Source organism: Pinus tabuliformis, chromosome 6 (genome assembly GCF_031772625.1).
Source record: "Pinus tabuliformis cultivar Carrire ecotype Pingquan chromosome 6, CPIR1, whole genome shotgun sequence".
Classification (NCBI taxonomy): Eukaryota; Viridiplantae; Streptophyta; class Pinopsida; order Pinales; family Pinaceae; genus Pinus; species Pinus tabuliformis.
The window spans coordinates 2,079,261,654-2,079,275,009 of record NC_142292.1 but is presented as its reverse complement, the minus strand read 5'-3'; the positions used below and the strand labels follow the sequence as shown (position 1 = coordinate 2,079,275,009).

General features: G+C 41.1%; 1 protein-coding gene across 2 annotated transcripts in view; it reads right to left on the bottom strand.

Moving 5' to 3' along the window:
- Positions 1–13,356, bottom strand: part of EMB976 (Tetratricopeptide repeat (TPR)-like superfamily protein) — a 441,215-nt gene that overhangs the window by 340,526 nt on the left and 87,333 nt on the right. For both annotated transcript variants that reach the window (XM_089433417.1, XM_089433413.1), the window contains exons 2-3: positions 10,165–11,569; positions 9,684–9,998 (exon numbers count right to left, since the gene is read on the bottom strand). In XM_089433417.1, the coding sequence (XP_089289543.1) occupies positions 9,684–9,998; positions 10,165–11,569 (1,720 nt within the window). The remainder of the gene's footprint in view (positions 1–9,683; positions 9,999–10,164; positions 11,570–13,356) is intronic.

The following is a 13,356-nucleotide window of genomic DNA, read 5'->3' as shown; positions in this document are numbered from 1 at the left end:
CAGCAAAAAAAATGCTTGCGGGAGTTGGCTGGTTCAGCCGAGAACTTCCCCGAACGCCCACAAATTTCCTTCAGAAAATGTTTTCTGCACAGCTCAAAACAACTGTCAACAAAGAGGGCAAAAATGCTGCTAGATCTCAAACAGTAATGGAGATACCTGCCATTACTTCAGAAACCCTAACAGCACCCAAACCCCAGCAAGTGAACAAGATACCTGTGCTCACAATACTCTACGAAAAGCTATTATTAATGGCTGAAAATAACATATGCAGAAAAAGAAATGATCTCACAGCATTCCAAGAGAGTAACACCAGCAAGATATGGACCCCAAAGTCTTCTTTTATTAACCAGAAACAGATTTACAAGAGAGCTTCTTCAGTATCTGACTCACAGATCGAATGAATCTGAAATGACCAGCTAAGACCCTATATAAAGGAAATGATCCCAACGGCTAGTTCGAATGATCCATGTAGAAATGATCTCGACCGTTGATGAAGATCAAGACATCTCTTGATCTCATCCGTCGATTTATTCAATTAATTTTTTATTATTATTTTTTAAATTTTTAAAATTTCTTATTATTTATTATTTTATTATTATTTTTTAAATTTTTAAATTTTTAAATTTTTTTATTATTTTTTATTTATTTCATTTTTTTTTTAATTTTTAAATTTTTAAATTTTTTTATTATTTTATTATTATTTTTTAAATTTTTACATTTTTAATTTTTTTTATTATTTTTTATTTATTTCATTTTTTTAAATTTTTAAATTTTTTTTATTATTTATTATTTTATTATTATTTTTTAAATTTTTAAATTTTTAATTTTTTTTTATTATTTTTTATTTATTTCATTTTTTTAAATTTAAAAATTTAAAATTTTTTTTTATTATTTATTATTTTATTATTATTTTTTAAATTTTTAAATTTTTAAATTTTTTATTTATTTTATTATTTTATTTCATTTTTTAAATGGATCATCGAACTAAACCTTTGGAAACATCACCCAGGACCTAGGACTTAGGACTCACGAGGGGATTTAAAACATTTTTCGACCCTCAAGACACATTACATCATGACTTTTACAACTTACATCTCAAGGGGACAAGCCCACTTAACACAGACCCTCATAAATCACCCAGTTCTGCGACACAACTATAATCTAGCATATTAACACACTAGGATTCTCCTAAAGTTCTAATGACAAAATCCATCCCAGCTTTGGGGTCAGGTTTGAAGGAAAACTCTGCCGATCCATGGATCGGTGAGACGAAAAACCTTCCAGGACATAGATTATCATAGAAAGTTAGGTCCACCTAGGCAATTTTACATACATGACTCTGATCTGCTTAGATTATTTACAATTCATACATGCAGACTGGGTTTACAATTGAAATGATCAAGCTGCTGATGACTGTAGGCTAGCACGGACACGTCGTTCAGGTGCTACCCCTTTCTGCCAAGAAAAGAGGGTGTACTGCATGGGAAGTTGACCAGTAGAGGTCAACACCAGCCATAGGATAAATGGGCAAATCCAGTTTATGAAGGACCATGCGCTCATTGGAAAATTTATCGGATTCTAGCCGACACAAAAAGCTTTGCAAGGATGGATCTCTGCCAAATGGAAACCTAAGGGCCATGTTACCCTGCAGCTAGGACCGAAAGGATTCTTTACTGCGATCTTCATTTGTATTGAAAAGACAGGAACAGAATCATGGATGAAGGACCCTACTTCTTCAACTCAGCGGGCTTGTACTTAAGAGAATGGGTGGAGAGATTTAACCCGGACAAGGAGGACCTTAGCTGGGCTCCAGTGTGGATCAGGATGTATTCGCTTCCAGTGGAATACTGGGATGAAGATTCGCTCAAAGACATTGGAAATGGGCTGGGGGAGTTCATAAAATCGGCGGAAGAAACGAAGATGCGAAGATACACCTCCTACGCCCGTATTTGCGTCTTCATGCGACTGGACATGCCCCTTCCGGACTCGGTAAGTCTCTTCCATGATGACTATGAATGGATTCAACCCTTGGATTATGAACATGTTCCCTTTCGATGTCGTAGGTGTCATGCTCTTGGGCACCTTTTTAGAGACTGTCCTCTAAATGCCAAACCCCAAACTTCAGATCCCTCAGACAAAACAGACCAAGATGGCTTCATCAAAGTAGCAAGTCGCAAAAGATCGCACAAGAAACCCTCCACAGGGAAGAAACCCCAGCAGGACGCTGCCTCCTTCCCTTCAACAAGCAACTGCTTTGAGGTTCCTTCCAAAGCCTCAGCTGATCATCCTCTGCACACGATGCCCAACCCCGCGCCTTCCACATCCTCCGCTATCCCTCTTCCTTCTGGTTCCTCTCCCATCTCTCGCCCCCCTATTGACACCAATGACACCCTAAGGAGGCCAGCAAGATCTCAGATAGGAAAGCAAAAGAAATGGATGTTGACGATGCTCCCAGTCAGGCAATCATTGGGATGGCGGCTTTCTCCCTAAAGATTCCAAAAAGCGAGGGAGAAGAACAGATCTCCAACGAACCATTGCAATTGGGAAAATCCTGGTGGACTCAGGCAGATATGCCAAGCTGACTAAGTACTACAAGCCCACCCCCAATAGTGAATCATGAAGCTAACTTCATGGAATTTAAGAGGGCTCAATAGCCCAGGGAAACTCAGATTAATAAAAAACATGATAAAGCAGGAGCAGCCGCAGATTTTCTTTCTTCAAGAAACGAAATGTAATAATATTACTCTTGGAAACATTCTCTCCAGGGCATGGCCAGGTTGTCACTCGGTTGCAGTGGATGCCTCAGGGGCATCAGGAGGACTGGCTATTGCCTGGAACACACAAGCGATAACGCTATCAGACATTCATGCTTCTCATCACATTATCCAGGCCACTTTCCACATCATAGGCACCAACATCCATGGCCATCTAACCAACGTTTATTTCCCACAGGAAGCAAACAACAAAATCGTTGTACTAAATACTATAGAAGCGCTCAATCTTAATAGAGTCCACCCTCTCTGGATTCTGGGGGGCGATTATAACATGATAACTAAGCTAGAGGAAAAGAAAGGAGGGCGAGCAAGGCTGGAGCAGGAAGATGCCCATTTCAAAGAATTCATCCAAAATAATTCACTAATTGACATGCAATTCTGCAACGGCACGCACACTTGGAGCAATCGAAGAACAGGAAGGCAACAAATCGCATCCAAACTTGACAGATTCCTCATTTCTGACAATGCGGTGCATCTTGGAGGCGATATAGCGGCATCAATTCTCCCTTACTCTGGCTCGGATCATTGGCCTATCTCCCTCCAGTGGCAAAGACCGGGCAATGCCACTAGACGACCATTTCGCTTCGAAGCGTTCTGGCTCACCCATCCCGCCTTCAAAGACCTCATCAGATCTACATGGAACACCTTCCCTCAGCCAGAAGGCACAAAGATGTTTCAGTTTCAACAGAAACTCAAATTTCTTAAAGCCCAAATCAAGCACTGGAATAAAGATACTTTCGGCAATATCTTTCAAGCACAACAGGATCTAAACAAGGAAATGAAAGAGCTCCAGCAACAAATAATTACTGAGGGACACAATGAAGGAACCCTGGCTCAGGAACAACGCATTCACAATCAATTGGAGGAGAGAAGGAAACAGGAGGAAATACTGTGGAAGCAGAAATCCAGGATCAGATGGCTGAAGGAAGGAGAAAGGAACACCAAATTCTTCCACCGAACCACAATTCAGCGAAGAATGCACAACACCATCTCTTTCATTCAGACTCCAGAAGGGGAAAGAGTGGAAAATCATGCAGAGATTGAGCAGGAGTTCATAAGACATTTCCAGCAGGTTCATCAAGAGCCCCAAACGGATAGACGGCATGCCATAGAAAAAATCATTCAAAATGTGCCTAAAATCATTACAGAAGAACACAATGAACTCCTTCTGCGCCCAATAACGCCACAGGAGGTGGATGCAGCAATGAACCAACTCAAGGAGGGCAAAGCCCCTGGCCCGGATGGCTTTACCACTACGTTCTTCCACACTTTCTGGGAGTTGATAAAAGAAGAAGTCTGGCTAGTAGTGGAGGAATCGCGTACTCTTCATTGGCTTTTGCCCTCACTCAACTCAACCTTCATTGCGCTCGTCCCAAAAGAAGAAAACACTAGTACTCCGGACAAATTCCGTCCAATCGCTCTATGCAATGTAATTTACAAAGTGATATCAAAGGTCATTGCCAACAGGTTAAAGCCGCTACTGCCCCTGCTCATTTCGCCTGAACAATCGGGCTACGTGGAAGGAAGACAGATTTTGGACGGCATTATCCTCACGCACGAAATCATACACTCCCTCAAGCACTCCAAACAGGCAGGTATGATTCTCAAGCTTGACCTCTCAAAAGCTTTTGATAAGCTCAGTTGGACATACATACAAAAAATGTTAACTGCTTTTGGTTTCTCTCCAATGTGGGTGCAATGGATTATGAGCCTAATATCTTCAACTTTCTTCTCCATCCTCATAAATGGCCTCCCTTCCCGTCCTTTCAGTCCCTCCAGAGGAATTAGGCAAGGAGACCCTCTCTCCCCATTCCTTTTCGTGCTAATGGCAGAAGGCCTGGGTCGCCACATCAAGCATGCCCTCCTCTCCCAGCAGCTCAAAGGTTTATCCATTCACAACTTGCCTGCAATCACTCATCAACAATTCGTGGATGACAATATGCTTTTTGGATACCCTTCGGTCCAGGAAGCATCTCTATTCAAATCCCTTTTGAATGACTTCTCTGAGGCCTCAGGCACTAGCATCAATAAGGCTAAATCGCAGATCTTCTTCTTTCACACTCCCCCTGTCACCCAACATGCCATTGCTCGAATCCTGGGTTTTTCCATAGACTCTCTTCCTTCTAAATACCTGGGAGCCCCCCTAATTGATTCTGCCCTCAAGCATGCCTCCTGGCGTTTGCTCCTTGAGAAACTTGAATCTCGCCTCAATCTTTGGACTCACAGAACTCTGAATATAGCTAGTCGTTTGGTGCTAATCAAAGCTGTTCTACAGGCAATGCCGCTCTACCTATTCTCAATCCTGGCTGCACCCAAATGGGTTATCAAAAAAATAAAGGTTCTACAGCGCAACTTCCTTTGGGGTGCAATAGGAACAAATCACAAATGGGCCTTGGTAAAATGGACTACAGCTTGTAAGCCTAAAGAAAAAGGGGGAATTGGTTTGAGGGATCCTAGTCACAGCAATACTATTATGTGCGCGAAAATCTGGTGGCAATGGCTCTCTGCTCCTAACAAGCCATGGGCAACTATATGGACGGCCAAATACGCTAACCATAGACCACAGGAAGAGCTCATTAGATACACTCCCACTGAAAAAGGTTCACTTATATGGAATGCCGCTAAACAACACTACTTGATGATCCAGCAACACAGTTTTTGGGAAGTAAGGAATGGTAGATCAGCGCGGTTTTGGATGGACGCTTGGAACCAGCTACCGAAGCTCAACAGCATCCTAGGATAGCCTCCAGACCACTATAGGGAGGGGCAGCAACAGGAAGAGGTCTGGCAGCATTGGACTCAGGAGATAGAACAAGGGTATAGACAATGGAAGCACAGTGACAGGATAATTGAGAACGCAGATCACCAAACTAAGCAGGATTTGGAGAGGGAGCTCCAAAATCGAAGAATCAGATACTCTGAGGACAGGGACATTCTTCGATGGGGTTACACGCCTAGAGGAACCTTCACCACCAAAGAGGCCTATAAAATCATCTGCTCAGATCCGGCGCCCCTGGATCCCATCTGGAGTAGAATTTGGTCTCCAGGCATTTGGCCCAAAGTCTCTCTTTTCCTCTGGTTGGTTGGGCACCGGAAAATCCTAACGTGGGACAATCTCAGACGAAGGAACTTTCACGGGCCCTCTATTTGTGTCAATTGCAACTCTCAGGAGGAAACAATCCAGCACCTCCTAGACTCTTGTTCCCTTGCCAATCAATTGTGGGAGAAGGCGAGCTTTCGTTGTCAAAGAAGATGCCGAGTGTCTGATGACATCTCCAACTCCATTCGCCAGTGGCAACAGAACCCTTACAAAAGTGAAATTCTCAACCAATTATGGAGAATAATTCCTGGTCTCCTCCTCTGGTCTATCTGGAAAGAGAGGAATAAGCGCATATTCAAAGATCAATGTACCCCGTTAGAAATCATTTGGGGCAACTTCTGCCTCAATCTCAAAGAGACCTTGGCGCTTCGCACTTGGGCTCAAGACGATTTTCCCTCCATCGCAAATGAGAAGGCTATTTGGGCAAACTAGAACCTGCAACTCCCATAGGGAACTCAAATTCAAAGCCAGTCTGAGCGCAACAACATTAAAATGACTCATGGACGCCTCCCCGAAAGAACACATTCAAGCTCAACTTTGATGGCGCTTCTAAGGGTAACCCTGGAAATGCAGGATTTGGTGGCATATTTAGAAACCATGAAGGCTCGCCTCTCCTCATATACTTTGGGAACATAGGCTGGGATACTAACAATTCGGCTGAATTGGAGGGTCTCTGGCAAGGGCTTCTCCTTTCCTGGAAACACAATTTCCATCCTTTGGAAATCGAAGGTGATTCCCAAATCCTCATCAACATGGCTAAACAGCTCCTAAACGAGACTCATGCGAGGAAAGTTGCCAATAGTTGGAGACCTGAAGCCAGACTGGATGCCATAGAACAACTGCTCCACAACAATCAGGCCATCATCTTCAATCATGTCAAAAGGGAAGGCAACAAGGTTGCTGATCTTCTTGCCAATTTGGGAGTGGATTCGGAGCATACTATTCTCACAGGGACTCTAGACATCATACAAACACATGATCAAGAACAGGAATGCATAAACTTGGTCCGAAGGGATGCAGCTCCCCCGAATGCGCGTGTTTGACGCAGCATTTAAAGTGAAAAGACAGGAGTGGGGCGAGGCTGTCTAACACCTGCCCACTCAGTACAATGTGTTAAAAACTTGTAAGCTGGTGAGCGCTTGGCATGCGCGTAGTTTATGGTTATACAGCTCACATTCCAGTGGCTCCAGTTCATATTTCCTGTCCACCGCGATGGCTCCTCCCTCCGCACGCTTAGACCTGCAAGAGATGGTGACGTTCTTGAATGCTGCAGTAATGGTAGAGGCATCTCGAGGCATGCCAGATTGGGTTAAGGCTCGACTCTGTCTTGGGTTCGTGATGAAGTCTTTCGGGCCGTTTCACTCGGTTCACTCCCTCGCCTCTGGGCTTATTTCGATTTCTAGTTTATTTGAGGTCAGCTCTATTATTTCTGAGGCCTCTCGGCATTTGAAGGGGAAAGTCTGTCTGGAGCTCGGCTCGGCCCTTCTGAAGCGGTTCATGCTGCTCCTCTCGTTCCTCTGCTGGGTTCCGAGCTGCTGTTTGGTGGTCTTTGTCTTGACATTTCATTATCCGGTCTCTGGTCTTGTCTCTAGCTTCGGGTGGTGGTTTTAGGTTGGTTGGTCACAACCTCTATCCCTACGCCAAAGTATCTGGTCTCAGGCCTCGTTTATGACTCAGGGTGGCGGGAGATAGGCATTGTCTATCCTAAAGTCGCCCGAACGTCTTCTAGAGAGAATCAATTAGTAATCAATTTGGCTTCGCCGGCTAGGGGTTTTTGCAGGCTCCCTTCGTGGTCTCGATGTCTCTATTGCTCTGCTTGTATCACTGCTGCTCTTCCTGTCAGACATCTCACTGCCGCCCCATCTCAGATGCCTCGACTTCGCCAAAGAATGGGATGCCGAAGAGGCCAGCCCCGGCGCATGCCAACAAGCTCGTCCTCTGACTCGCCTTCCCTCTCCAGTGAGTTGATTGCCGGTCGCTAACCCAGCACACGCAGTGGGAGAGGGTGGCTTCGTGCCTCCAAACACCACCCTGGGCCTCCTTCTTCGACTGGCTCAACAATTTTCTCTTTTAATAGGTCCCTGCATCGACCTAGGATTACGGCTCACATTACTGTGGCTTTCCATGAGACTACTCAGTTGGAGGACTATGATTTTCATCCAGGAGGCTCGGGAGCAGTCTCTGTTCCTTCTCCTTCCATCCAGTTGGGAATTGGCAGCGCGCCTCAGCAGGATTTGAATGTTCCGGGTTGCAGCACTCAGGGTGCGGAGATGATGCTGGTTGACCCTGGTCCCTCTGATCAGCACGAGGCTCAAGCTAAGGATATGCCAGAATATGGATGGTGCCTAATCGTGGAAGAACCACAAGATTATTAGCGAGCTTCCCTCGGCTTCGTTTTTTGGTTTTGCTTCGTCTATCTTCGGGCTAGTATGCTATGTAAACTGTGATGTGGATATCCTGTGTGTTTTTTGATGTTTTTGTTAAATTATGAAATACCAAGAGAGTATCACCCTGGTCCCCTGCGCGGGAGCTGAATTCTGTCTTCTCATATGTTTTCTCTTGACAGCTCTGCCTCTCATCAAAGCAGAGTCTTGACTTTGGTCCCCATGTAAATATTTTTCTCTACTTTGTTAATAGAATTAGTCTTACTCAGAGAAAAATAAATAAATAAATAAATTACTACATTATTTGCAATGTGAATGAAAAATGGAAATAAGAGGATGCATAAGAAAATTGAAAAAAAAATGAAACTTGCTGTCCAAATATGGAGAAAACCCTTGCATTGGCTCATGGGCATGAAAATCATAGCAAATAGAAAAAAAACAAAGAAACAAAATGTTGGTAGGCAAAGAGGCAAACAAGCAAAATCCTAAATCTATGAAAAAATCATTAACATCAGGGTTTTTAAGAACATACCTGTTAATGGAAGAAATGAAGTTTGTCTCACTGTTCTTCAATCTTTGATCCACAAAAAAATCTTAGTTGGTGGTGATAATCGCTGTTTGATCCTCAATCCCTCCTTGACAACCACCACAAAACTCTTCCCCTTCCTTCTCCAACACTCAGAAACAGAAATGAGGAAAAAAAAGGCAAATTTCCCTTTTTCTAGCCGCGGCCTAGCCTGCCCGGCGATATTTTATATCGTCGCGTGATATTTTGCCGAGATATCAGCGATATCTCAGAAATATCGCGATATTTTCGAAATTTTCTCGGCAAAATTTCGGCTCGCCGAAAATATCGCGATATTTCCAATATTCGGCGATATCTCGCCGATATTATCATCATTGATATAAACAATATATGCAATAGCTCAGACAGATAGGATTTTGGTAGTGTTTAAAGTTCTAGAAGTTAGGTACTTTGATCATGATCAAAGTGAAACGTTTGGTCTCTTTTTGTTATCAGCCGTATACTCTGTATATGAATGAGAAGAATATACCACTACCATAGTTCTATAATAAACTGACATATTTGACACTGTGAAAGATTAACAGAAGGATTGTCAAATAAGTAAAAGCAGACCAACAAAAACATCACATTATACAATGAATGTAAAATTATAAGAATCACATAATCCCACATTCCTGTAATTACAACAACATGATTCAATCAGTTAGGGATTAACTGAAATATTGAGAACAGCCTAAGACATCCTATGTTATGCTTGTTGAATTTACAATTTATAATACTCACATATGGCTTTTGAAACTTAAATTACTCTTTTATGTGGGAAAAATCCAGTCAATGTACCAATCAATAAAGAGCACCTCCTAAAAGAAGAGATCTTATTCTATGAGTCTAGCACATACCATGCTGAGTAAAAGACTTGACCATTGAACTGATAAGGACACTATCAGGACTATGTCCCTGTTCTTCCATCTCCTTGAAAAGACAGTTTGCATCCTCTAGTTTGCCACATTTAGCATATGCATCAATAATGGAATTGTACACTATTTTTCCAGGAGTTGATCCAGAACTTGAAATTGCCTGAAATACGTTTAATGCTTTTCCCAATTGTTTACGTTTGCCATAAAAGCTTATCAGAGAGGCAACGGAAAAGTCATTGGGGCTGAAACCAAGTTCAACAATTTCACTCCAAAGAGACTCAGCTTTATCTATCTCACCTACAATACGAAGTCATCAAAGATTAGCTTTCCGAATATTTCCAGTAGATCTCATCAAACAAGTTACAACTTACAGGATATGGCATGTTCTGCTATTTAAAGAGGAGGACATTCAAATTTTGACAATAATAAAAAACCAAGTTTCTATGTTTCAAGACTAACTTGCCTTCCTTTATAAATCGGAGAACAAGTTGGTTGCTCATAGAAACACCATTTGAAGTCTCTAGAAGCTTTTTGTGAAGGACCTTGGCATCATCTTCATACCCATAGCTCCTTTTAAAGTAAAGCATCAAACCCAGAGCCACTGAATCTGGATGCTCTAAACTTTCAAACACTTGTTTCACATCCTCAAGTCTTCCAGCTTCTCCATACATTTGCATCAAGTTTGTCTTAAGAATCTGGTCTGCAAGCATACCATTGACTTCCATCTCCTTGACTAATAACTCTGCATCCCTAATCATACCAGCTTTGCAGTAAACATTTATAATCGATCCATAAAGCTCTTTATCAAACTCCATGGAGGATTCCCTCAGCTTGATAATTAATTCTTTGGCCTGCTTTATCAAGCCCTCATCTGTATATAAATTCAACATGTTACTATATGCAACTTTGTCTAAAAATCCAGATGTTAACATAGTTTGAAAGGTCATTTCAGCGGACTCCACACTTCGCCGCATAACATGACAGTGAAGCAAAGCACTCAATGCAAATTTTGAAAACATAACATTGTTTGCCTGCATCTTCTCTAGAATATTCAATGCTTTGTCATAAGACCCTGCATTCATATATACTCGTGCCATTGCAACATATGTTTTCTCATGAGTGAGAAGACCATTTTGTTCCATTTCTTTGAAAGTATTTTCAGCATGTTCATAGTGTCCTAGCTTTCCATAAATACTAATAAGAATACTGTATATGACTTCATCTGCATCAATTTTATTCACCTGCATCTCAGAAAAAATTGAAAGAGCATGCTGATAGTGACCAGTTTTATAACAAAGGTTAAGAAGCGATGCACATGTATAATTACTCGGCACAATACCCTCTGACCTCATGTCATTAAAAAGGTATAGTGCATCTTCCTGCAAACCTTTCTGAACAATCATGTTGATGACAATATTATATGTTGTTTCCTTGGGAACAAGTCCTGTGCTCCTCATTTCCTGGAACACTTTTAAAGCTTCATCTGTTTTACCTTCTTTGCTGTATAAATCTATTACCAGAGTATAAGTGAAATGATTGGGCTTCAGTCCTGCCATGGTCATATCTTCCCATAATTGTAGTGCATCAACATACATGGAATCTTTGTGCAATGATGCAATCATATAATTATAAATTGTTGGAGATAGAAGGATGCCTCGTTTGCACAATGCAGAATAAAATGATAGCATGTCATCATTGTATCTCCACCTAGCATAAGCACAGATCATTGTGTGACAAGCTACTTCATCTGGTTCGCACCCTACCTCAAGCATATCCATGAAAGCTTCTTCAGCAAGATTAAGTTTTCCTGCTTGGCCATAAATGCGCAGAAGAATTGTGTATGCAATGACACTGGGTGTATAACAAAGCTGCATAAGCGGTCATTAGATTCAACTTTAAAGCCAAATTTTGCAAGGTCCATTGATGGTGCAACTTTATCCAAATCCCTTTTCTTTTCTTGAAAATTTTGAATAATATCAATTAATTTGGATCAATTACAAATGCTGCTTAGATTATTTTCAAAATTTGGTCTATCCGTCTTCTATTAACGAGGCAGTTAGGAACTAACTGTAAAGATTGATATTTTATAAGTATACATCATGGGTTTCAGATAAGATAAGTTAATTTTATTCATGTCCAATGAATGACATTATAAAAATGACATTTCCAACAAGCGGCAATTCAGTGTTATTAGCATGCGTTAAGGTTTTGTGGAAAAACAACCCTGAACCCCCATTTTGTAAACTTGTACATCCAGCCACCATTTTAACTGCCATTTTTTGCAGTACATATTTTTTCAAGCACTTTCTATCTGAGCAGTTAATTTCTGTTTTTAAAGTCATTTTACTTCCAGATTGTAGTATGGCTAATTCAAGTGATATCTTACTTGCAAGTACCAATATTCTCTTGGAAATACTTTATGAGAGATCTATTGGGAAGGGGGCTTTATCGGGTCACCTTGGAAACAGAAGTTGCCCCCATGGAAGGATTGATGAGAGCTGAATGGGACAACAAAAACAACTCAGCACACAGATTCATAGGGATGTCCATTTCCAATTACTTGCAGTGTCACCGTCAAAGGGGTTGGTACTTCTGATTTAGCTTGGCAGAAGTTGGAAACTATGTTTGTTAAGCACAACCAGAATCAAGTCCACCAGATTGCAGATTGCTTTAAAGCCTAATGATTAGTTGCAGTGAAGAGTTTCTTTCGAAGCTCAAGACAAATATGCTCTTACTTCTAGATTGTTGAAAAAAGAAAGATGATAATCAACTAATTTTTGCTATCATTTCTAACCTTGGAAATGCCTATTAGGTTTTGTATCTACCTTTCACTAAACTAGAGAGGCTATTATTGGTCAAGCTATCACTTCCAGAATACCCTCTTTTGACACATTTTGTGGGGATTTGGACGAAGAGACCCCATCTAGTCACATACTTGCTAGATCCACCTAATTAACTATTGCCTACCAGGCAAGAGTTGAATAGGATTATTCAAGACGTCATTTAAAGGAGATAGATCAAAGTTATTTGGATAAATCCCTTGAGTGGGTTATGTTCTAAGATGACCTTTTATGCAAAGCACTTCATGCAAGTGAAAGACATTATCATTGTTCAACCCTTGTACACACACCATCATTGAATGCATGCTCTTTGGATCCCACTAAACCAATGCAAAGTGAGTTCATAGACTTTGTCTAGAGGTCGAGAACTAGCTCGATCATTCAAGTGGGAATCCCAAATATGCCATCTTAAAGAGATTGAGATAGAGCATTTCATCTTCCAATGCCCCATCTATTATGAGATCTAAGCATGATTCCACTGTCTCCTTTGAAAGTGAGAAATTTTAATATTGTTGCAATAACTGGTTATTATTCACCTATCAACTTGATTATTTGTCTTCTGCAATCTATTTGCAAAAATACTGAATAAAACATTGCTGCAACTTCACAGAAAATAAATAAACCACAAGAACTAAGAAAATTATTGCACATACACAAATAATGAACACCAATATTTTTGGACAAATGTCCTGGAAATAACCCCAGTTTGGGGAAAACCAGTTCTGCAAATGAGTATTTTTATTAATTCTTCAGCAAAATCTGTGATGGAGAAATTACAAATGTTTGTTGTAAATTAGCAAACCTCCGGAAAATTA